This window comes from Myripristis murdjan, chromosome 20 (assembly GCF_902150065.1).
Source record: "Myripristis murdjan chromosome 20, fMyrMur1.1, whole genome shotgun sequence".
In the NCBI taxonomy this organism is placed as follows: domain Eukaryota; kingdom Metazoa; phylum Chordata; class Actinopteri; order Holocentriformes; family Holocentridae; genus Myripristis; species Myripristis murdjan.
In genome coordinates this window covers 21,817,800-21,843,970 of record NC_043999.1, presented here as the reverse complement: position 1 = coordinate 21,843,970, position 26,171 = coordinate 21,817,800, and the positions used below count along the sequence as shown (strand labels likewise).

The 26,171-nt window shown below is 43.3% G+C and overlaps 1 protein-coding gene across 4 annotated transcripts in view; it reads left to right on the top strand.

Moving 5' to 3' along the window:
* LOC115378794 (partitioning defective 3 homolog) overlaps positions 1-26,171 on the top strand; it is a 392,369-nt gene that overhangs the window by 125,918 nt on the left and 240,280 nt on the right. For all 4 annotated transcript variants that reach the window (XM_030079303.1, XM_030079300.1, XM_030079301.1 and 1 more), the window contains exon 3: positions 11,218-11,401. In XM_030079303.1, coding sequence (XP_029935163.1) covers positions 11,218-11,401 — 184 coding nt within the window. The remainder of the gene's footprint in view (positions 1-11,217; positions 11,402-26,171) is intronic.

Here is a 26,171-nt window from a genome sequence, read left to right as displayed (position 1 = left end):
TGTGTTGTTTGTGCTCTTTCAGTGAAATGAAGGTCGCATCACATTTAATGCACTGAATGTGTTACTCTTCAATGGAAGTTAATTTAATCCCAGTGTAAAAATCCATTACCACTGTGTCAGTGCCACTGTGTTCCTCTTTATGCACTCATGAATGTGTAAACTAAAACTATTGTTGTCTTGCCTTTTTATACTTGCTCCTGATGATATTTTTGGTGATGAAAAGCATATCATCAGTGCATCAGAGCTGCATCGCAGCTGTAGACCTGCACAGGCGATTTGCAGCAATATAATTGCATTATGGATTTAGCTTAACCCTTATCTTAAGAGATGCTCCGAGTAGCAGAGCAGATAGGGGTCTTTTGAATTGAATTTTACATTGCTTCTTAGTGCTCCATTTTGCATACCAAATAGTTTGAGCACACAATCAGGCTCTGTTGTTGGTCCGTGGCCCCAGGCTACCAGGCTGCTCACCCCGGGCCGTCCCAGGTGAGAAGGTAAAACCCACCCACAGCACGAGGGAGGCCAACACCCCCATTTTGCAAATGTATATGTACCTCAAAGCCAAGGGGTTGTGCTTAATCACTCGCACCCTGGTGGGATTATGTTTTGATCTTTGGGTAGGCGTGCAGTGTGAATATGATATGAGACTGCAGTTTGCTGCTTGGCAGGTAGCACTCATTCTTCTCATTACTATATTCCTCAGCTCTTCCTTTCAGAGAATAGGTCGGCTCAGGCCCATAAGCCCAACAACACACTCTCTGACAAGAGCCATGCAGTTATTAACGAGTCAATGCAACAATGAAAAATTCTTGAATGATTTGATGGAAAAACTGACCCCTGACATTTTAACACCATTATAAAAACAGGTATTGACGAGGTGTGCATTTCTGAGCCCAAAAATGCATCATGTTGGGTGGTTGTCACGTGGTGTACTGGTTTATAAGTTGCAAACTTTGCACTGACACACTCAGATCCTTGTTCAAACTTATCCTGTCTGATTACTGACCGTGGATTTCCTTGTTAAAGATATGAAACACTTGATTTTATTCTGCCATGACTACTGAGGATGCGTGGCCTTGTCAAGGATAGCTCTCTCCCTCTCTCTGCCCCACTCTACTCTCCACTCATCATTCCCCCCATCTCTTTCCACCAGGGAGGCCTGAAATGTTTGAAGCTTTCTCTTTTTTTTCTTTTCCATCCTCTCCCCCTCTCTGTTTCTCTCTCTGCGCTGAGGTCCCTCGATGTGGAGTTTTTAATTACTCTCTCCTGGCTTTGTGCATAACCAATGAAAGATTGAAGGGCACGTCCCTCCGAAAGGCACTGTTAGAGTATGGGTTTTTCTAATGCCACTGCTGTAGGAGAGGAATACTAATACACAACCCATGAGTTTGTCTGTCTTGTGTGCGTGTCTGTCCTCGTGTGTGTGTGGGTATGATCACGTATTCATGTGTGTTTGTGTGTTTGTGAGCAAGGCCCCCAGACAGACAGTCTGGCCGTTGCTTTGCATGTGAATCAGGGCCGGGGAGGAAAGACATTATTAGATTGGTGTGTAGTGCGGGGACAGGCTGGTGGAAGACTGGGGAGCAGGTAGGTTCATTTGATGGATTAGATTTCCTTAAGGCCGGCTTGGAGGGTGCAGCACCTCAAGGTGCCTCCAACAACTCTGTTTAGACAGCAAAATGAATCGAGAGGGGCTCGGAAATCAATAGTGGATATCATGAACAAAAGATTAGTTTGCACAAACACTTCATCGTGCACAGCCTGTGCTTTCTTTCTGTACATTCGACCCCAAGTATGTCCTCTAGTGCAACAGTTAAAGTGCATGGAGTATCTCAGAATATACAACAATAAGGCAGTAACCTTTACACCATTTATTAAAAGTGGTGGCACAAAGTGAAATGAAACTAGACAAGCTCTAAAAATGAATCCGTATATACCAAAAAAAGAACAAAATGACTGCACTGACACGTGTGGACGCTTTGATGGAACAAGATTAATCCGGCATTATTCCAAGATCCTTCTCAATATTAATTAGTGTCAGGTGACTGATGACAATTTGGCCCAAAGCGGTCTTGAGATGCTTATCATGTTCCTTGCTCTCTTACCGTGATCTCCCCTAATTGCTTTTGTGAATGTCATCATTTTTTTTCTTTTGCCTTCACTCCAGTTTGTGTCGTTGCAAGGTGCAAGGCCCTTTGCATGCCGAAAAAAAAAATCAAACAAAACACACAAAAACACGTATTTATTCTCCGGGGCTGAAAAGTATTGAAATTGTACAGATGACCAGAGGTTTTAAGGTATTAATATACACGGCAGCACGGCACGGGGGCGTATTAGGAATTTTCCATTCTGTCAGCATTGCGTAGGTAGCACTCACACAGGGTGCCCTAATATGTGCGAATTCATTTCCCCCAACGCAGGAGGAAAACTTCAAAGGCAGGGACGAGAACTTGGCCAAGTGGATTTGAAAGGGATGAGTCTCTAATCTGGTTAAACTTTGCTTGCTCCGTATATTTTCTCACTACCTCCTCTCCCTTTTTTTTTTTTTTTTAAACACCCCTCCTGCTTCTTTCTTTTCCCTTCCAGCGGTGAATCTACCTTGCGTGCCACATCCCTTTTTCTTTGAGAAATGTAAAGACGTGTATGTTGAGGGGGGGGTCGGGGTGAGAAGTGAAAGAAATGATGACTTAATGTTTTAGCAAGAACAGCACTGTAAACCAATCTTCGGACTTGCGTCTGCTTGTTTGGGGATTACAGTTCCTTAAGCCCGTCATCTCCCTGCCAGCCACCCACACCCTCCGTATTTCATATGTTGCAGCATCTTTACGCATTGCATTTGCTTTGCTCATGTGCATCATCATTTTCAGGTCTTGCCTTAGTAAGCATTTGCCACTCCAACCACTACCACCTCCACCCCACCACCACCATTGTGACAGCACCACTGAAATATGCATGCATATGTTTCTGAGCGCCGCAGGGGGGCCATTTGGGGGTTATGCGGAGTGCCGGTGATGGCAGGCCAGAGTGCTTGGGACCTATTCTCTGAATATTTGATGGTCTTAATGAGCGGGAAAAATACAGGACTAAGCACTTTGTTGGTGTGCCCAACTCACAGTGTGCAAGGAATAATGGACGGGGGAAAAGGATGAAATATTGAAAATGCGCTGTGTGATAAAACAGGAAGGAGGCAGGTGCTGGTTCTCTGCAGTGGTCTGTTCATCATCAACTTTGCTTTGACACGGCACGCTACGTGTCTAAGGTCAAGGAAAGTTTCTAAGTTTGGGTCACCTTTTCTCTAAGGGATCTAAGGGATATGAAAACCTTGTCATCTCTCTAGAGTGTGTGATATTGGGGTTGTGTGGTGTTATTAGCTCACCTTTCCTTTCCACTGAGGGCCAAACTGGGTTGATCTAGGCCAAAACTCCACTTGGCCCTTACAAACCCCAAGAGCAAAATACATTTTCTCACATTTTTCAAAATTTTCTATTTTCTATTTTTTTTTTTTTTTTTTTTTTATGTTTTAATTAATTTATTTTTTGTTTTGTTTTTGCCACAGAAGGCATTGCTAACTAACGCCTCTTGTGTAGCCGAATGAAGCCAGCCATGACCTACATTACTGAGTGACCCTCGCTGCTCAGGACACACATATTTTTGCTGGCCGGTGGCAGTAGAACCAAGGTAATGGAGTCATCAATGTTAACAAATATCATCATCTACCCAACAAGAATTTTGTAACTTAAACATCATGGAAAAAAAAAAATATATATTTTTGAGAAAAAAACATTCACCTACTGCTGGTGCTACAGGATAGGTCATAGGGTCATGGAAATTCCCACGCTTCATCCTTTCGGTAACATAAATGTTGTCTCTAAAATTCATGGTGGTCGCCCAAAATGCCAAGAATGACCATCCAGCATAGTGATGTACAGGCATTTGCCCACTGGCTTGGCATCTGTTTCACACTTCCTCTGCCGGGGAACGGGTCTTCTCTTTCCATGGTCCTTTTTTCTTCCATTTTTCCCAGTTTCATCTGGCCTGCCTGAGGATTAAGTCAAGGGGTGTCGACCTGTCTTAAACTTAAACCTGTGGGCCTGTAAAGCCCTTTGAGACTTAATACAGTGAATAGGCACCAAATAAACTTAAACTTGAACTTGAAACAAAGTTTAGCCTCAGTGCTAAAGTTCAAAGCCAGAGTTTTTGGATCAAAGTTCTTGGGCTTTTGGCCTTTTGTGGAAAGGAGGGTATTTTGATCATAAGGCATTTGTTAGCTGTCTATCTACATGGAGACAGATGATTGTATTCTTACTCTCTGATGGATCTCTGAACAACCCATGACTGATCGATGCAGACTTAGTAGTTGGGAGGGAGGAATGAATGGATGGATGGATGGATGGGTTGTGCACAGATGAGGGATGGCAGCTCATGGCTATTACTCAGTGAGTTTGGAGTCCTTGAAGTTTTTGGTGGAGTAAGTGGCACAGTTTCACAGTTTCCACCACTACAGTATCTGCGATAACATTGCACCCCCAGTGCCCTTGTATTACAATGATGATAAATGATAGGGCGGGAGATGAAAACTGGTCTCTTTGTGTGTGTCTCTGTGTGTGTGGTCTGAGAGGGATTAAAGGAGTGTGTGATTCCTCAGCTATTGAAAAGCCTTGATTTAACGCAACTAATGCCAGTGTTTATTCATTAAACTGACGGATACACAGACCCGAGTCTCATTTCCTCCTCCTTTTACTTCAAAACACACATTTCCATAGAGCACCATGCCTTCTCATAAACTGCACACACCTTGTACAAATCTGACATGTGCACACACACACACACTCTATCTCTTAATACACACATGCATCCTATTGGAGTCTGAGGTGTCATTTAGCAAGACACTGAACCCCTGCTTACTCATGCTCAAGTCATACTCAGTAAGAACATCAGAGCTAAGTGACAAAAATCTAAAAATATCCACTCATTAGATTCATGATTCATTTTGACCTGTTTGCTTTTTTGAAGTTAAACTTACTTCCACACAGTCGGTTTCCTCACACGATTTGACCACGTCGAGACTGAGATTTCCTCCTTTGCAATGCACAACAGCTGGCAAACAGTGCACATGACGATCACACAATGTAAGCAATGCAAAGTGCTGTATATATGTTTAGCAGTCTATAGCACTCCTCAGTTTTGTTTGGATCAGGAATTCATCATTGGTACTCCATTGATCAGGAGGTGATGTAATCATTAGCTTATAGCAGCCTGGTGAAGCCGGGGACGTTTGCCTGATTTACTTCATAAGGCTCAAATACCTCAGTCTGGCTGTGACATTGATTTCCTGGCCCTTTGTGATTTCTCTACCATGACGTTTTATGGTTTAAAAAAAAAAAAAAAAGTACCTAAAACCCACTAGAAATGCATGAGTGCGTCCTCTAAAAACGTGGACACCGTGTAGGATCTGTGTGGCAATGATGCTTAAATACAATGTTGTAGATTCACTGATGGGTGTCATCAAAGTAAGAATATACAAGTTTTGTAAAAGAAAACAGCACAAGTGGAGAGTAGGAAAGTAGAAATGTGGGTGAGAGAGAGAGAATAAACCCCACTTGGTAATATCTGCTCATTCTTTCAGTTACAATCACAGCTCATTAGTTTCCCACAAAATTTCAGTTTTGGGAGAGGGAAAGAAAAAAAAAATAGTGATAGACGAGTAGACAGATGAATAAATATTAATCTTGGCTCCAAGGGGTGGCTTTTTGTATGGCAATACAGATTCACAGCAGGGAGGTAGCCTGGCCCCTCTTTAATTGTAGGTGCAGGTACAGCCAGCAGGTCTCCTGTGGGTTGAGTTGTGTCAGCTGTCCCTTCCGCTCGGCTGTGGAAAGCCATCAAGGCAGATATGGACTAGCGTCGGAGTGTTGCGGCGCAGGTATTACACGCCACCGGTGGCACCGCCGGGGCTGCCCATGCCTGCTAATAGCCGCCGTTGTCTCAAGTCATCAGCGGATCACTCAGCCAACACTCGACACCGGTCGCGACGGCTCTTTTGTACCGGTGCCAATCTCCATGCCCGGGCTTCCTGGCAGATCAGAGGGCTGGGGGAGAAGGAGAGAGGTTGTCAAAACAGCTCCTCGGCTGCTTTCTCTCGCCATCTCTTCTCCTCTCTCCTTCTCTGCTCCACCCTCGCTGCCACAAGCCAGAGGGAGATCAAAGGAGGCTAACATGAAAGGCATCCCTGAGATTCTGTCTGTTGTTGCCCTGTCTCCCTGCTCTCCTGCTTACAGATATGGAAATGCACAGCCTGTGCCTAGGCTGACGCTTTCTCTCCTTCCTTTACCTCCTCTCTTTTTCCTCTCGTCTCACCTCTCTCTCTCTCTCTCTCTCCATCCTCTCTTCTCGCCCCTATCCAGCAGCCCTCAGGCTTCCAGGTAGATAGCAGTTGATTGGCAGCTGCTGTGACAGTCAGTGGAGCTGGGTGAGAGTGGATGAGTGTCAGCCTTGCTCCAGGGGCTTAAGGCAGCAATGTTGTAGCTCCCTGCTGGAGAGAGAGGCCCATGAAATAAGACTCGGCCAGCTCCTCTCTCTCTCTCTTCGCCATCCTCCAGTAACCCATGCTCTCTCTTCCTTTCGCTCCTCTCAGCTCAACCAGGTAGGAGCTAAATAGGTTTTTCAAATCTCTCCAGAGTTTATCCTGAGCCTAGAAACTGGAACATTTCTTAAACTCATACACTCTGTCATGTTCTTTACTTCCTTTGCTTTCTCATGCTCCCCTCACATTCCCCCGTTTCTACCTTTGGTTTTGATATAACTGTTTTTGTTTGGTTCTAGCATCTTGTTATTGTGAGGCTTTTTAAAATTCTCTTTCTTTCTCTCTCTCTCTTACCGCCTCCCTCCCTCCCTCTCCGCCATCCACTCTGAATTCCCAGCCTTGCCTGTCACGCCACTTGACAATTAGCCATGCCGCTCCCGTCTGCATTGCTGAAACTTTTTTCCTCCTTTTGAAAACTTCTGAACGCAACTCGGCGCCCGCTGTACAGCAGCCACAGGGGGAAAGTGCGAGGGGGGGAAAAAAAAAAAGAGCGAAACGTGAAATCATCTCAGTTTTAAGTGGCCGTGACCGATTCCCAGACGGAGGGAGAGTGTTTGTGTGATGGCTTTCGCTGCATGGCCGCTCGAGCTCTGTCGCAAGTCAACAGCAGGAAATGCGTCCCTTTTTTCCCCTCTGGCGAAGAGTGCCCTCTTCTCCTCAGCACAGATGGAGGAGAGGAGGATGGAGAGGAGGATGATGGAGAGGAGAACGAGGAGAGCGGCATGACAAGGAGGAAGCTTTAGGCGGTGCTTCTCCAAGTCTGGCAGCCCACGCCTCCTCCAAAGGCACTCTGCAGACGTGCAGCGATGATAAGAGAGCAAGTTAAATAAGGGCATTCTTCCATATACATATGCACATCAGAATTTGTATTTTAAGAGCCTTCAGTTGTCTCCATGCGGTTCTTTCCTTGGCCCTCCATTGTTTGTGTGTTTTGGTCACACCCAAAACAATTAGACATAAACTGTCTGTCAACGCCAGCACTTCTGGAAATAATAATACGGAACGGCACCGTTGGCCCTGGTAGGGATCCAGTGTTTTTCTCAAAGACACTTCAGCACTGATAGATGCCAAGATGGGTTTGGACCCAAGCCCAGCAAATAGACAAAATTGGGAAAATTGCACATGTTGACGTTGAATGGATGTTGATATGACCGCCTGCGCCATATTTGGAAACTCTGACCATTGCTATCCATTGTTTTGAGGAATCTTGACATTTTCTGATACCAGTTCCAAAGCTGTTTTCACATGAATGTTGAACGTGCACGGCGTGTAAACCTAAAAGCCGGCTCGGCCTCTTGACATGGAGGGAAAATATTAATACTGATGGAGAAAGATGCAAAAGAAATAAGCCTCAGTGGAGGAACTCAATATTCATTGTTTTGACTGTCGGCTCAGGTTTGGCCGGCTGCAAGACAGCCAATTCCCTTTCTAAACAACCTGGACTTGTTTGAATTGGTACAGCTGGCCAATTGGATAATTATTAAATCCCCAGTAGTTATGATAGTCAGGACAGCATGAATGACAGGAGTGACAGAAAGAATAATAGAGAGTGTAGAAAGAGAGAGAGAGTGAGGGGGGAAGTGGAGAGAGGAAAAAAGGAAAGACAAGGGCAGACAGAGGGCAGGAAGAAAGTACAAACCAAACACCTCTGGCAGCAGGAAACATTATTACATTACAAGTCATGTGGTTGACCCATCGTGGAAATTGAAAAAATGTGCATTTTTAGCCTCAATGAAAATTTTATATCAAATTTTATATCAAACAATGTACATTAATCAGCATTCAAACAAATGTAAATACACCAAGCACCAGCCAAAAGGCCAGTGTTCATCAGCAGGCCCTTTGCCAGATGTTGTTAGGCGTCCTATAGCAAAATATTACAATGTGTACAATATTTAAAAGCATAGCTTGTGGTAAAAAAGCATTTACAATACATCTCGACAGCAGGAGCGGACTACATCCTATAGAATGATGTTTTGAGTGAAATGAACTAACCGAGCAGCCCCATTTCTGTCTGCTCTCCTCCTTTTCCTCCACCTGTTTGCCATCTTCCCTTTGATAAGAGGTGGTTTGAGTCTTGGCTTCGCTGTGACACATGAATGCCAGACTCACAAAACAGCCCTCCGATTTCTGGATTGCAGGAACTTTTCATGTCACTTGTTGGTTTAGGGGCCAAATGTATGCTTTCAAGAGGCCATAAATATTGCATCCAGGATAAATGCTCGCCCGTTTGATTATGAAATGGAGTGTGTGTGTGCGTATGGGTCGGTATTTTAGCTGTACGTGTCAGATACCCGCAGAGTGCAGTGGAGTGTCTGGTGAAAGGAGGCAAGGCGTAGCAAAGTGGACCTAATTAGACGGATTCAGAGTGTATTTAAAAATGAATCACGCTTAGCCGCGACACTGAAAACAGAGTTCTTCACTTCTCTAAATGGGCAGCTGGCAGGCAGAGGGCTGCTTGGGCTGCTAAATACTCCCAGCCACATATGAATGGGAGGCCTGATTACTTTGTCATTAATGATTCATTGGCTCACACATACACTGGGGGAGTGTAAATACCTCTGGGCACAGTCCCTCACAACCGACTTGACGTCTCCGCATAGCATTTCGAGTCTTTCCTATTATTAGAAAAAAATATTCCCCCTAACATCTAAAACTTGAGGAATATGGGACTCACTCAGTCTGAAAATTGTGTTTTTCTCCGAACAAGAGGAAAAGTCCTCCGATGCATATTCACTTGTGTCAGATTTTTCAGCTTTAAAACAAGGAAGATATAAATATGAGTCAGAAAATGGTTCCAGAAAATTCTTCAGACAACGTAAAATTATCTTGCTCTACTTGCAGATTTTTGTTGCTCTCAATTGAAAAACTGATACTAGATTCAGTGATTTATTAAAAAAATACACCATCCAGTATATATCAGTATTAATCATGGCGCATGTTCAAGACAAAATAAAGCCACTTTAACAAATGCAAATGTAAAACTCTGGTATTCAAAAAAAAAAAAAAAAAACAGAACAAAACAAACTAGCTCTGATTTTTATATTAAGCCTTCTGTTTTTGAAGCACTTCTCTTTTATGATTGCCTGTCTGGTGCACGGGGCAAATTCATGACACACCCTTACAACCTGAGGAATGTCATTTCGAGACTGGAACGTGATTAGAGCGAAATCGGCAAAGCCCTCGGTGATGGAGTACGTCTCCAAGATGGCACCGGGATGCGAGACGACGTCTTAGGGAATAAATGCGGTCTGCTTTAATTGTGCAAAGCCAGCGTGAGAGATGTCACCGTGAATTACGCCGACGGTAAACCATATGGGCGCACTCACAGAAAGACATAAATTCAGATGTGTACTCGAGAACACACACACACACACACACACACTGTGGCATCACCCTCTGCGAATGAATTAAATCAAAAAGAAGAGCAGGGGCTTCTAAACTTGTTTATATGCAGATTTCCCCGCATTGGGGCGAAGAAAAACAGCAAATACATGCAAAAACACTTGTGCTATTTTTACCCGCAGACAAATACCACGGCAACTACACAAAAGCTGTTTGCTTTCGACTGCATCTGATGCTTTGTTTGGTGTTTGCTCTCCCCACGTGCACGGTCTTACATAGCATGGATTTGCAGGTATAGCACAAAGACACATACGGCACAAAGGCACTCCTATCAACTCTGTTGGTATCCCTGCTATTGTTGTCTATGGCATGGCTCACATTAGGCTGCTGCTATTGGTTGTGAGTGCCGTGCCAGGCTGGAAAAGGAGGCTAATCTTCTTGTACGAGTGGTTTATTGACAGGTTTTACTGTGTGGAGCAGCACCAGGCGCTGCCATAGAAAACCACTTGGCACCGTCACCTCCACCACCCCGGACTCTACATCACATTTTCTCTCTGTTGCTCGCTTGCTGAGTCCAGGATCCAGAAGAAAAGGCTTGACTGGCATGTTGTCAGCCAGCTAGTTTTCCTTTTCCCAGAGAGAGAGAGAGGGAGAGAGAGTGAAAGAGAGAGGGAGAGAGAGACAGAGAGAAACCAGTGCATGGTAATGTACTCTTTCTCACCGCAAGCCATACTGCTGGGTCTATCTCTCTTTCTCTTTCGTGAAGTGGTCGAGTTGGCCCTAGCGACGGTCGCTGTGCTCGACTCGGATAATTATGGGATGTGGCAGGGAGTTCTCCCTATCTGCCCTGGGAAACGTGGCAACGCATCACCTTTATGGAGATGGAACAGCTGCTCGCTGTGGGAGCCAAACCTGGCAACCCGGAACACACCGTGCTACACGGCTGCAGATGTAGCGAGATTACACAGGAGTGTGTGTGTGTGTGTGTGTGTGGGACTGTGTGTGCGTGCGTTACTGCAGGACATAGAATAAAAGTGATTGATATTCTATGCATGTTTTTGCACACAGGCATGAATTTGGGTGAACAAATACACAGATACACACACACTGTCATGCACATGAGGAAAAAAACACACACAAACCCACATAAATACATTCAAATTCGTTCACGCCTGAGTTCTTCCTTAACCAATCTATCTTTCCCTCTCTGTTCCCTCAGTGCACACACACACACACACACACACACACATACATTACCCACGTACTAATGTCCCTCCCTGTCTCTCCAGCTGGTGGCTGTATACGAAGAGCAGGATCCTCACAATGGAGGTGATGGTACCAGCGCCAGCTCCACGGGCACGCAGAGCCCTGAGCCCTTTCCCGGAGAGTTGAGCTCGGCCAATGTGGCGTCGGCCTTCCAGCCCTACCAGAACAACAGCGAGATCGAGGTCACCCCGTCTGCCCTGCGATCCAGTGAGTAGCCTGAATACATAATGGAAAGTAACATCAGGCCTCCAATAGCAGATCACTACCACCGACTTGATAATATCTGTTATTTTCCTGTAAATAAAAGCCTTGTTACTGTGTCGGTGATACAGAGTAGCAGAGTGGATAGTGGTTCAGTCTATAGCCACTTCTTTCCCTTGGGGTACTGAACACTGTCTAGTGAGCCTGTCCTGAGAAAAAAATCCTCTGCTGCAAGCTAGTGATTTGTTTTACATTTCAGCAGCAACGTCAACAATGGTTTGCTACCTGCAGACATTTAAATGCCGTCAACAAAAAAATCAAAGGGAAAAAAAAATATATAAATAAACATCACAATACGTGCCAAAGGGTTTTATTGCCAGTTAAGTGATTGCTAGGAAGTAAAGTACAAAATCAACAGGAATGACGTCTTAATGGAATATGCCAGCATTTTGGCAAAAAAAAAAAAAAAATTTTTCCAACTTACCCAGACTGAGACAAGATGTTTGATACAATGTTCACCTCTGCAGCAACTTCAAAGCTGTCTTATTTGCACAATGTATTGTGTGTTTGAAATATATGTCTTTGAATAAAATAAAAAAAAAAAAAAAAAAAAATTGTCATGTTAGGGGAAGTTCCATCATGTCTGATACACTATATTGCCAAAAGTATTCGCTCATCTATCCAAATCATTGAATTCAGGTGTTCCAATCACTTCCATGACCACAGGTGTATAAAATCAAGCACCTAGGCATGCAGACTACTTCTACAAACATTTGTGAAAGAATGGGTCGCTCTCAGGAGCTCAGTGAATTCCAGCATGGTGCTGTAATAGTAATGTAATAGGATGCCACCTGTGCAGTAAGTCCAGTTGTGAAATTTCCTCGCTACTAAATATTCCACAATCAACTGTTAGTGGTACTATAACAAAGTAGAAGCGATTGGGAACGACAGCAACTCAGCCACGGAGTGGTAGGCCACATAAAATCACAGAGCGGGGTCAGCAGATGCTGAGCCTCATAGTGCGCAGAGGACGCCAACTTTCTGCAGAGTCAATAGCTACAGACCTCCAAACTTCATGTGATCTTCAGATTAGCTCAAGAGCAGTGCGTAGAGAGCTTCATGGAATGGGTTTCCATGGCCGAGCAGCTGCATCCAAGCCTTACATCACCAAGCACAATGCAAAGCATCGGATGCAGCGGTGTAAAGCACACCGCCACTGGACTCTAGAGCAGTGGAGACGTGTTCTCTGCAGTGACAAGTCACGCTTCTCCGTCTGGCAATCTGATGGATGAGTCTGGGTTTGGTGGTTGCCAAGAGAACGGTACTTGTCTGACTGCATTGTGCCAAGTGTAAAGTTTGGTGGAGGGGGGATTATGGTGTGGGGTTGTTTTTCGGACGTTGGGCTCGGCCCCTTAGTTCCAGTGAAAGGAACTCTTAATGCTTCAGCATACAAAGACATTTTGGACAATTTCATGCTCCCAACTTTGTGGGAACAGTTTGGAGCGGGCCCCTTCCTCTTCCACCACGACTGCGCACCAGTGCACAAAGCAAGGTCCATAAAGACATGGATAAGCGAGTTTGGTGTGGAAGAACTTGACTGGCCTGCACAGAGTCCTGACCTGAGAGAACACCTTTGGGATGAATTAGAGCGGAGACTGCGAGCCAGGCCTTCTTGTCCAACATCAGTGTGTGACCTCACAAATGCACTTCTGGAAGAATGGTCAAAAATTCCCATAAACACACTCCTAAACCTTGTGGAAAGCCTTCCTAGAAGATTTGAAGCTGTTATAGCTGCAAAGGATGGGCCCACATCATATTAAATCCTATGGTTTAAGAATGGGATGTCACTCATGTTCATATGTGTGTGAAGGCAGCCGAGCGAATACTTTTGGCAATATAGTGTAGCTCACCACTCCAGCCTAGATTACTGTTAACCTACATTTAGCAAGGACTAACAGTGAACCCTTGATAACTTCACATAACAAAGAAGTCTAACAAACAACATGCAGAACGTAAATCAAACAATTTAATGTTGTAAAATAACATAACTTACCTCTGCAGGAAACCAGGGAACTTGAAATGAATCTTTTTACCAGCTGGCAAAACATTTCCACAAGCAATTTGAATTGCAGAGAAATGTAAAAGCAATCTTCCAGTGCCGCTGCAGTGAAAATTAGTGTTAACAGGACCAGCAACTTATCGGCCTGTGGTGCCAATTGTAAGGAGTGTGAGAATGTGGGGAAAAAAAATCCACAATGCAAGGTTTTATGGGTAGTCGGAGATGTCAGTGACAGATACCCGGCAGTTTGTCTTGACTGGAAACCCAGCTATTACTTCATGTGTTGCTACCTGTTGTGAAGACCAGAGGGGGTGATATTATTACAGCAAAGAGGGCAGACCTGTTCTTCACACTAACTGGTTTGACCTCTCCTGCTGCTAAGATCTCTAATCTTACACGGTGACTAAAACTGTCTAACAAACATTTACTATGACTTTTGATTACAAGGCGTCATTTGCTCGTAATCGTTCAGCATGAACCTAAACGAACCAAATACAAAAATCCAACCATGTCAACTTTCTGCTGTGGTTCAGATCAAAGAAAACACAATTTGTATGGCCCACAGTGTTCATATCGGTGTCTGCTTGAGGAATACAATGTGCAGAGAGGTGAGAGGCTGTCAGTGCTGTGCGGTGCATCCTGGGAATGCCGGCCCATTGGGTTGGACAGACAGGTGGAAACCGAGATAGCAGAGTGAATCGAGACGGAGTCGGATGCTCCATCATGCATGGGCGAAAACACGCGTGTATGGAGGAACGTGGGTGTGCACATGCAAACAGGCATGCAGACATGCACATAAATGACACACACACACACACACACACACACACACATAGATGTTGCTCATGTCCACATGCTCACATCCCATGAAGTGGAACCAATGAGCTGACACGGAGCTGTCTCAGCTTTCAGAGGACATGTATTCAAAGCCACACACATCCACACACAATATTTTACTCAATATATTGATATAAATGTACATCAGTAGACTCTACTCATTTGCTCAAGCATAAGAGCTCATACCAGCTGTTATTGAGTCATGTCATATTCACGGTCACTGTGAATATTTAAGAAAAATGGTCTCATGAGTGACTCAAAATCAATGTAAAAAAAAAAAAAATCCAGTGGAAAGGTGTAAACAGGTCAGATTGCGTCATAAAAATCCATGTTTTCACTTTGTGACCCTTCCTCAGGACACACAATCAGAAATACAGCTCTCTCTGGTGAACTTTGATTGGTTTCACCATTGTTTGGTTAAAACTCCTTAGTGGGGGGGCTCTGGTTCACAGATCTTCCAGTTGACCTGGTATCAGCTGTCCTTTCTTTTCCCTGATTGCTGTGAACATGTTTGTCTCTCTTCATCACCCTCCACTGAGATAGATGCGACTCTGCTGATGATTCGCTGCTCAGAACATCCTGAGCAGCAGGGCTGCACCTCAATCAGAGGACCTCAGAGAAGCCCAAGTGTTTGCCCGCCTGAAGTGTTGGTAAATCTCTACCAGCTCAAAGGTGCTGCTCTTGACCTTTGACCTTTCAGGAGGCAGGTAAACAAGATGACAATTTCTCGATAGGGATCAATAAAGTGTCACGTTGTTATAATCATTTTGGCAGACAAATGTCTTAGTTCATATACTGCATTGTCTGGCGAGTGCCCAAATTGAGGGCCCAACACCCACTTTTTCATTAATTACATTTACAATGGGATTTTTACTAATTTCTTTCTAATTTTCAGGTCATTCCTTACTAATGGGTACTAAGGGTGCTAATGGGTAATGGGTACTAAGGGTTAAATGCTTGTGAAAGGCTTCTGAGTGCAGCATTTAAACACAAAAAATCTAGCGTTGATCCAGAATCACTGATCTGACGGTTAAATGTATCATTTTTACAATTATAAATGTAGTTGTCTTGTAATTTTACATTTTTTAAATTTTTCTTTTTTTTTTTTTTTCTTTTTTTTTTTTTTGCAATTTTTCAAGTCATCTTTTGCAAATGTCCTGGTAGTTTTCTTATCTTGTCTTGTTTTTTTTTTTTTTTTTTTTTTTTTTTGCTGTTGTTGTTTTTTTTTTTTATTATTATTTTTTACTACAGATTTTTTTTTGCTGATTTGTTCATCGCTTTTTTTCCTCCCATGTTTTTAAAAGAAATCATGTGAATTTGTGAGTTTTACTTTTTTTTGTCCCCATCGCAAATTAACTTAACTGCCCATTATTTAAGACATGAATTTGTCAATCGAACCCTACAACATCATGTTTTGTTCTTTACCACCTTTTATTAAATAATCGTACTTGATCATTGTTTGCTGTTTTTGTGGCTTCAGCGGGTCTTTTCACACTGCAGAACTTTTTTATTTAATCTGCAATTGCATCTAGTGGACTAAAAAAATGTACCACTGCAAATATTTGCCCCCATTTGGTGGGTGGCATATGCAAATCTGCCACCCTGATTATAAAACAAAGTGGATACCTGCACCTTTTGAGCAGTGGGTGCTCAGGACAGATGATCAATCCTTGGCCTTAGAAATCTCAGAAATGTAGAGCACATCCAATGTGTGTTCAGCTCGTCCTGTGCCTCAGAAACACTTATCACAGAGAGACACATGCCATGCCATCGTTCTGCTGGACACAGACATGGTTTGTCACGGCTGCGCGATAATGGAAAGCCGACATGAGTTCTGTCCCGCACTCACACACACAGTCAAACCCAAATCCAGAAGCACTCAAAGCTGTCCCTCACATGCCCTGTTGAACGCACGGTTCCAGTATAATGACAGAGTAGGCCACAAAGCCTAGGAACTGATTGCTGTCTACACGCTGCGTCCTCTGTTTTCATGGCTGTATTAGTGGCAAAGTTTAATTGGGAGACCTCGGTGGTTTTATGTCTGCACGGCTCATTTGCCTGTAGAGATAATGACTGTGTGACAGATAGGTAGGATAGTTACACACAGAGTTGGGCCTTTGCCTGAGCTGTAATCCACACAGTTATAGCCATGGTTTTGCAGTACTACATGTAGGAACTTTTAAAAACTAAGATTATTTCACTATGCATTTGTTCCTTACAGCCCATGTATATTGCACTCTGATTCTTTCCCTGTCACGAAACAATTCCCTCAAACAAGTTGTATAATTGCTTGTGTATAATGGGTAATTGTTCTAAGAAATAGAGAGACTGCCAGTCAGACATACAGACAGACTGGCAATGCATACACAGTCAGACAGATGAACATGACAGACATACTGAGGCGAAGTGTCCCTCCAGAGATGCAGATGAGCAAATTACTGGCAGCGATATCGTGTATCAGACATCAAAGTGTAGCAGAGGCGCCCTTGGCAGCTGTGCTCTGAGGCAGAGAATTATGGCTATTTAAAATCATCATCTTTTGGATCCATACTGATTGTTTTTCCCTCCTACAACTCCCAAACTCCCAAACAACTATCCACACCCCCACTACCCTCATCTTACCCAGCCAACCTCTCTCACTCTCTGTCTCGTCTCTCTTCCTCTGTCCTCCATCCCTCCCTTACCTCCGTCTTGGGAGCTCGTTTTAGATTTCCATGCTAACATGTGCTGCGCAGGTCAAACCACTAATAATTGGATTGGAGATGAGATGTAAATTACAATAATGAATGTAATTTTCTCGTAATTATACGGACGCTGGGGCCGCCTCTGCCCACTCACCACGAAAGTGTAATCTTTCAGAAGTAAGAGAAAATGTCAGAAACTTTAAATTAGCACTAAATCCTGATGGTGCTCATAGCTTCGGAAATTGAAGGCTTTGTTCTTTGTTACCCAGTGAGTTTTACTGGGGTCCTTTCATATGACCCAGCGGTTGATTAAGTGGTAGTTTGTAGCTGTGTGGTTGCTGGTCTTCAGAGTTATACTGTGTTTAAACACATTTTTGGCAGTTTCTCAGGTGTAGGACATAGAAACCTGGAGGACAGGGATGGTGCAATAAATGAACATTTTTTAAGAATCCTCTAGGGCACAAATGAATGGAAACAGAGTTTAAGAGTCAGTTGTACCAGTTGATAAAGGTCACTGGTGATGCTCACACTGACTCCTCTGGCACAGCTTCACTTCCTTGTCTCTTCTACCTGTTGATGAACTAAGGGGAACAAATCTGAAAACGTTCAGGTATTGTTCAGGGGTCCTTTCCCCCCTCCAGTACTTAATGTTGCATTTGCTTGACACAATATGTAAATATTATAGAAATTAAATGGCAGCCACAGAGTTTCAATGGTGGTGACCTGGGTGTCTGTAGACTAGTGGTCATCAGTGGCTCTCATGCTGGACTTCTGCTTGTTGACCATTAATGTGAAAGAGTAAACTGAAATACGTTAACACTGCACTATCCCTCATCCAGATCAGGATTGATATGTCTAAGAGTCTTTATGTCCACAGTAACGAACCTAGACTGTGAATATGTTTGTTTTTGAGGATGTTACAAGGTAAGAGCCAATAGGACATTCCCCTCTACAAAGCTTGGTGTGCATTGCATCTTGGATCAGCATCGTGTGCTGATCTTGGGTTCAGTGAGTGGAAGCAGTATTAGACAGAAGTTATCCAGGCGACAGGTACTCTTCACTAGGCATGGGAATCACTGGGTGACTGGCAATATGATAATATGATGATATTTTAGCCATGATAATGATGGTATTATGACACAGGCGAGTTTGCGATATGTGATATATTGCACCATAATCAGCTATGACCCTTCACAATATCTGTAACTGAAGAAGAAAAAAAAAATACCATTGAAAAGGTAAAATAATTCCCCAGTAAGCAGGAGTCAGTTGTGTTTCTGTGCTGTAATATGTGCAGCAACTGCAACATGTACATGACACAACAGTTATATGAAAATTAAGCTGAAATCTCAAATATCGATACTTGTACTGTATTGATAATTTATTACTGTGTATCACAAGAGGAGGATCCCTGCTCTTCACTCAACATTGACTTGAACATGGATCCTTTACCACTGAGCTCATCCCGCATCTTGGCTTTGATAGCTCACTGCTGTGAAAATTTGGTATCGCCACAAATCACACCTTACCACGAAGGTCTTCATGTGTTTATTTATTTATTTATTTATTTTGTTTTTTGGCCTCCTGATGGTAATTGCTCAAGAGACACAAGCAGAAAATTGCTCAAGCCACTTCAGTGTTGCTGACAGAGTTTGAAATTACGCTTATATTGTTGTGGAGCGGCTTTAAAACACCACTAACAGTAGGTCAGAGTGATTGCGGTGACACTTCCATGATTGACCCCCTGGTGTCACATTCCCCCTTGTGCAGATCGAACCATCTGGGAGAAAGTATTCATTTGGCCCCTTATAGGGAGAGCATTTACCATGGGCATCTATACAACTTGCAACCTCATTGGCTGTCAAGCTGTCTTCCCAGTGGCCCCGTTGGTACAGAGAACCTGCGTGGTGATGAATCTCCCATTCCTCCCCAGACCCTCGGTCCTTGAGTCTCTGCGGTGACAGGGTCGCTAGGAGGCCATTAGAGAGATTGCCTGCAGAGAGAAGTGTGGACACCTCTGGAGAGGAAGGCCTTCATCTAATCAATTTGGTTTAGTGGTCCACCACTGAGGAGGATCCCTGCCGCCAGCCAAGGCCATATAGAAGTCACTGAAGCACAGGAAATGCACATTGACACTGACAGCATACAACACAAATGCACTTCGGTCATATTGAGCGGTGCCTAGATTACCACGAGAGTGGAATGGCTGAACAAAATCTGTTTGCCATTTGTAGAAATGCAGTACCTAATGAATACACAAGTTCAAAATCGAAAAGTTTGAATCATTCTACAAGTTGACTTTTATTTATGTCCCCGTGATAGATTTGAGTCCCTAACAAGTGGACTGTACTCTCTCCTGGACTCCCCCTTTGGGTTTGGGAGACATCCAAAGCCACTGATAGACCATTATAGATAACCTAACAGGTTTACGTTTGAACTGCAAGCAGCTAGGTCTGATAGCAGGCTGTGATACGCATCTCTCTCATCTGCCCTTCCTTCTCTCTTTCTCTCTGGTATTCTGGACCAAAGGCCCCTCTTCAATCTCTCACTTCAGCAGTGAACGGTGTGATGCAATACGATCCCAAGGCTTTGATATCACACAAATCACAGAGTTGATAACAGGGCAGTGTGGATCTGCTGATTGTGCCTGTCTGATGGCAAACCCATCTCACACACATATAGTCTCTCTCGCTCACTCTCTCTCTCTCTCTCTCTCTCTCTCTCTCTCTACCACTTCTTCTATCTCTCACGGTGAAGTCCTCAGTTAAGTCTTCAGAATCGCTCTGATCCAGATGTGATAACACTTCTGTTGATAAGCTTCAATTTAAATCGATTCACAATTCAAACTTTAAGTCACATGGGGTGAGGCCAGGAACTAAACTGATGAAACTTTTTTTTTTTTTTTTTTTTTGCTGAAAAAATGTAGGCTTTTTTGTAGTGCAGCTGTGACTTGTTTACTGTAAAACTTTCAGCATAACAGGGGCGCCCCGGTGGCTCACCGTGTAGACCACGTACCATGTAATACAAAATGCTAAGCTGCAGCAGCCTGGGTTTGAATCTGGCCCAGACTCATTGCTGCATGTCGTCCTCTCTCTGCCCTGTCTTTCGTGTCTCTCTCCACCTCCCAATAAAGCAGTAATGCCCCAAAAAAAAAACCAAAAAAACATGCTTTTAAACAACTTTCAGCTCAACAGCATGATCCATGATTGCCATAATACATAATCACAACACCTGGTAGTGTGGTGGAAGGTGAGATTAGAGTAAGTAGACTTGTAATCGTAAGGTTGCTGGTTTGAATCCCTGGACTAGCTGGGGATGAGGAATGAGGATTGATAGCAGACGGTGAACAGTGACATGGGATAGGAGAAAGCATGCCAGATTAGTAGTGCTTCATGTTCACGGCATCGATCCACCACGATGGCCCCGACATTGCACGGCAACCCAGCCTCAGATCCACACAGCCCTTCCCAGCCAGCCATATATAGCCATTTTAGCTCTGCGTAGCACTGCTCAAAGTAGCTTCATAAGTGTGCACTGGAGTTGAGTACACACTCAGCATCGGGGATGTGATCGCCTATATCTCGCTCTCAGCAGAGGTTTTCATCATTAGCAAGCAGAAAGCACTTTCAAACCCACCGGGCCCCTCTGAGACTTTGAACTGCCTCCCTCTGCCTGAGTTAGTGGAGAGGCTATTAGTTATATCAACTCTTAATCATACACACACTTGTAGTGGTAGCACAGAGAAACACAGAGGGAGAGAGAGAGAGAGAATGTAGGAAGCGCCCAGTGTGGGTCTTTAAACTGCTGAGGAGTGGGTGTTCAGTTCAGAGTCATTGGGAATATTAGTCATAAAAACTCTCTAACTGTCATAATATCATCCAGGGCTTATTATAGCTAATTATTGCAATGATCGGCACTGTTAAATGGCGAAGACAATGTTTTGGTAATGAAGTGTGAAGTGCTTGGAGTGCTAAAAGTCCCCACTCAGCACCATTGGGACTGTGCTACTAGTACTATTCTTACTATTACTGCTGCCAAAATCCCAATAAAGCCACAGCTCTGTATTATTCAGCTGAATAATGTGGAGCTGTGTGTGTGTGTGTGTGTGTGTGTGTGTGTGTGTGTGTGTGTGTGTGTGCGTGCATGCGTGTGTGTGTGTTGACTGCTTTATTGCTTTCTGAGCTGAAAGGAGTTCAGCAGGTCGTTTGTGTCACACTTAAAGCAACACAGGACCTGGTGAGGTCTTGAATGGGGAACATGCACTTTTACACTTTTTCCACACAAAGACGCACACACACACACACACACATACACACATGCAAACAGGCCATAACCCCGTGACAGGGAGCATGGGAAGTGAGGCAGAGTTTGTTTTCAGTGACTCTGGTGTCATCTCAGCTCCAAAGACACTTAGACACTTTGCAGAATTATGTGTCTGCCTGTCGCTGTCTGAAATATGGCATCTCGCTTCACCTCTGACAAATCACAAAACTCGTTGTATACATTTTGTTTAACCCTCATGTAAACACCAAGTTATATATAGTCTGAGATACATCCTGATTGTAACACTACATCTCCGGTGGGTAATTTAGGGAGTGAGATGTTTTGGGAAGCAGGAGGGGTTTGCAGGGCATCAGAGTGTGTTTGGTATGAGAAAGCCATCATGCACTTAGGTTTACACCGGATCACTGCTAAGATAAGACAAAAATGTTTAAGTAGTTGCTCTCTTATTAGATAGGGATAGTTGCAGAGTGGTTTTATCGTTGTAATAGTTTTGTTTGTCGTGTGTGAACGGCCTGCAATGGTAACAATGTCACAGGGTCTGTTAAAATACCAGTTTATACCACAAAAACAGAGCCACAATGAGACGTGCATGCACATATGCACTATACTGTATGTAATTATTCATACAGCCACATGGACAAATGTATATACATACATATGATTAGGGCCTGGATGACTCATCATTACCATCTCTCTCTCTCTCTCTCTCTCTTCTAAAATCAAATACCCAGCCCCCCTCTTTGTTTGTCTCCCCTCTAATGAGCCGATACACAAGCTAAGAGGAACCATTATGTGAATTGTAAGTCCTAAAGTAGCACAGGCCAGTAGAGACTGACCATTCCCTCCCTCTCCTCCATCCCCTCTTCCAGTCTTTATCTCTCTCTCTTTATTCTCGCCCACCTCTCGCCCACTCTCAAACTTTTAATGCCAGTTCTCTCACTTTATTGGCAGAGCTGTTTATGTTTGCAGTATGCAAAATGTGAGTTAAAAAAACAGCCCAGTAGTTTATATTCAAGCTGAATGGATATGTCTAATTTTTTTGAAAATGTGGACAGTGCAAGAGCAGGCTACATAATCATCACTAGCTAACATAATGTAGTGTGTTTAAAAAAGAGAGAGAAAGAAAAGACAGGACTAATGCTGTGTGTGCCCTCTGTCTTTGAGAAAGTGCACTTGTTTGTCATTCATAAAAAATAACAAAAATGATCTGAGTAAGAATTAGCATAACAATAAACATCTGTTCCACTCTTCTAACTGAGCGATGTATCTGCGCTGCACCACCTTTTTAATGAAACATCTGGGTTGTGTATTCACTGCACAGCTACTAGCAGGATTTTGCTATGGGACTATTGTATTACTTCACAAAAACAAAAAGGAACCAAAAAAGTATGGGCTAACAATAAACACACAACCTCTGGATAAATGAAGATTTGAGGTATGAATACGATAATGTAAATGGTCACCGATATGCTCTTTCCTTTAACAGTAAACATAGAATAATGCAGTATAATGTAAGTCATAGAGCTCAATATACCCTCAAAAACAGTCCACAGTATTAAACCCAGTTGCTCCCATTTTTTCCCCCAGGTGCAACATAAAAATTGGGACTTTTCTCCACATGCATTGGGCCCGTTCATATCTCAGTTCATACTGGGGCAAGGTAATTGCTATATCGAGCGAAATCACAGAGCCGACCATTCCCTTAGATTCCAGACTGACCCAGCTAGGGGCTGAATCTATATTGTCTATTGGAGGCAGCAAGTTGAGATTTGTTAAGATAGCTCAAGCCACAGCAAATCAAAGTATTACCTCTTATTAAGGGAATGAGTCACCTCCCATTATCGCCAGGTGGATTAATGGATTTACCTTCTGTGTACCTAATGAGGCGATAGGTTATAAATTAAAGCGCAAACCTGGAGAAGTTTAAAAGATTTAAGAATAACACAATCCATAGCAGCAGGTCACACATTATGTTAATAAAAGCTGAGTGAGAAGATCATAGTAATAGTGACAATGATAACAATTATAACAATATTACTTATTTCTCATAACCACTAATGTTTTTACATAACCCATAACCCCTCTTGTGCTTGTGTGTAGGTGTGTGCATGCATGTGTGGACATATAAATATTTATATGTGTGCACACTTATGTGATACATTTGGTTTCTGTCTTCTTTTTTTACTCTAGTCAATAATAGTTATAATGGGAAAAAAAGTCAGTCAGCCTTTCAAATGATGAATATAAGTCAGCAAAAATAAATAGCAAGTTCAGGCTTTACCTAAAAGGAAAGCACCTCTGTTACACTCATAATAATTATAATGATTACTCTTCAGTATAATTGGTGTAATTACTCCTTTTCTCCTGTCAATTCAAATTCAGAATGTTTGCATTGGCTTGGCTTTAAATTAACAGCATTGACAGGGCAAAATAATGCGAAACACCACTTCTGTCTCTGTGTCTCGCCTCCTCTCTGACTCTTTCATTAGTCAATGACACACTCACCTCCATGGTTGATTTACAAAGTGTATGCGTGTGCATGTGTGTGTATGTGGAAAGGATGGGATGGGGGTTCACAGTTGGCCAAGGGCAATGCCTCCCGGCCTCCTTGCGATAAATCCACAAAGGGCTAGGGGTGTTTACCATCTCTTTGTCTCTCGGTAAACCCCCAGACACCTCCTCAACTCACCCACCTCCTCCTCCACCCACCTCATTAGCTCCTTTGTAAGAGGTTTCCTCTCTCTCTCCCCTGCTACACCGATCTGTTTCGTGCTCTTCCATGGGGAGGTCACCTGTGAAGTTTGTCTGCTTCAAAGCACACGCGAAGGGAAGCGTTCAGAGGCATGCTGGCAGCCACATATGGCTGGAAAGACACACATGTTGACACACACAGCTAATGCAGGCAGACACATGCGTTCATGCACATGTGTGAATACTGATACACATGCGTACATACAAACTAACTGTGCTAATTGTTACGTTGGTGCCTGAAGGAGCACACATGTTGGACTTAATACTGTGAAATAATGGAACAACTTGAGCGATATTCAGTTATAAAATCTCATGTTTCTTCAACTCTGCTGGTCCCAACAGTGGGTTTGTCATTACAAATGCATGCTGGGCGGCCAAGCTTTGTTCAAACCCACAACTTGATTTTAAATTCTAGTGGTGATCCCAAGGTTTCCAAAGATACCAAATATGTCCTGCTGAATTCCAGGGAAATATGTATAAAATGATGCATAAGACATCTAGCTGTTTTCTATTTAATGTGATGCTGCGGCGATAAAACAATGGGTTCTTTTACTTTCATTCCATAAAAAAGTGAAGCCTTGCAACCCGCAGACACAGAATACAGACGTGAAATTGTTCTACACTATGGATTTAAAAAATATATACAATTTAGATGCTACTTAAGGAGAAATTTAAGTGAAAATCCATGTTCAGTGTGAGAAATAGTAAGATGATTCCCTCTGTCAGTTTCACTTGTTTCAGTAACTTTCTAGAGACAAAGTGTCAGAGAGCCTGCAACACACAGGACTAAACACCACAGAATGACATAATGATGCATGGCAGTGCATGTGTGTGAAGGGCTAATGTCCGATGAAGATGTTTGGTCTCAACTTGCTTACGTGACACATGCTAAGTCTGCTCTCCTTGTCTCCCTCCCTACTCCCTAACACTGTTTATCATCAGATCCAGACAGACACAATGAAGTCCCAAGCACTGTGGAAATCCCAGAATCACCCCCTTTCCTCCCTCTCCTCCTCCTCTACCTTCTTGACACAAACATGATCATTTTCAGAGTACTTTCTTTGGCTCGCAATCGCAGCTTTGATCAAGGCAAAACATTTTAGCGGAGCCTCGCCGACTTGTTATTTTTCTCGTGGAGCGGTTTCTGCCAAGCGTCCGCACATTAAGGCCTAATTGATGTGACAAAGTGCAGTTGCTAACCCAGAGATTTCCCTCTACGCTACTCATGCAGATGTTTCGAAACCACATTTTGGCCTGTTGTGCCGAAGTCCGGGGTTGGGAATATTTGAGGAGAAGCTGCTCGCGCAAGGTTCTCCCCCTATCTTTTTGGCATGGATTTGGACTGTGAATTATTAATATGTGCTGAGATGTTTTCATTGCCTACAGGTAGCAGTGGAAAAATGATAACGAACACTACAAGCTCCACCACTGCTGGGAACTCTCGGAGGATCATGTGTTCTGTCTTGTGTGAAACTCTTATATTTTTTTTAAAATCAGCTGAAGACTTTTTTCTGTTTGCATCATGTTACCACTCTCGTATTAATATTTATAAAGTGATACTTTATTGATCCCTGTCGTGAAAGTCTTTACGTTTATTTTACTTGAACGTCTCTTCATAGTAAAGCCCCCTATTGCTGGTCTTCCTTCAGCACATTCCAGCAAGGCAGATGCGTGTTGACATGAGGGTTTGAACGCCGTACCCACTCCCTCCACACTGTCGCAAATCATTTTTGTCATGTGTGTTTTAGTCAAGTTGTAAACTTGGTCAAACCCAAAACTCGCTGACTCATAACAGAGTTTGCTCGCTTAGAAGGTCCCATTCTTTCTTTTGTTTTCAGTTACATGTTGCAAGCCCAGATTCATTATTTCTTGTAGCAGAACGAGGCTAAGAATAAGGATCGAGTAGCTCGCCGAGGGTCTGGCTCAGAAGACGGTTGGAGATGTGAACTGCCTGTGGAGAGGAGCGAGCTAGAAAAGAAGAATTACACTGTCATTATTATGATATGTCCAAATGCTTTACAACCAAAGAATTAATGAGCCTAAAGATACATTGCAGATATAAAGACACTGGCCGCCACTGAATTAGGATTACAACTGTAATTCTTAAACTTTGAGACCCAGAGTGGGAGGATCAAGTGTGCTTACATAAAACATATTAATA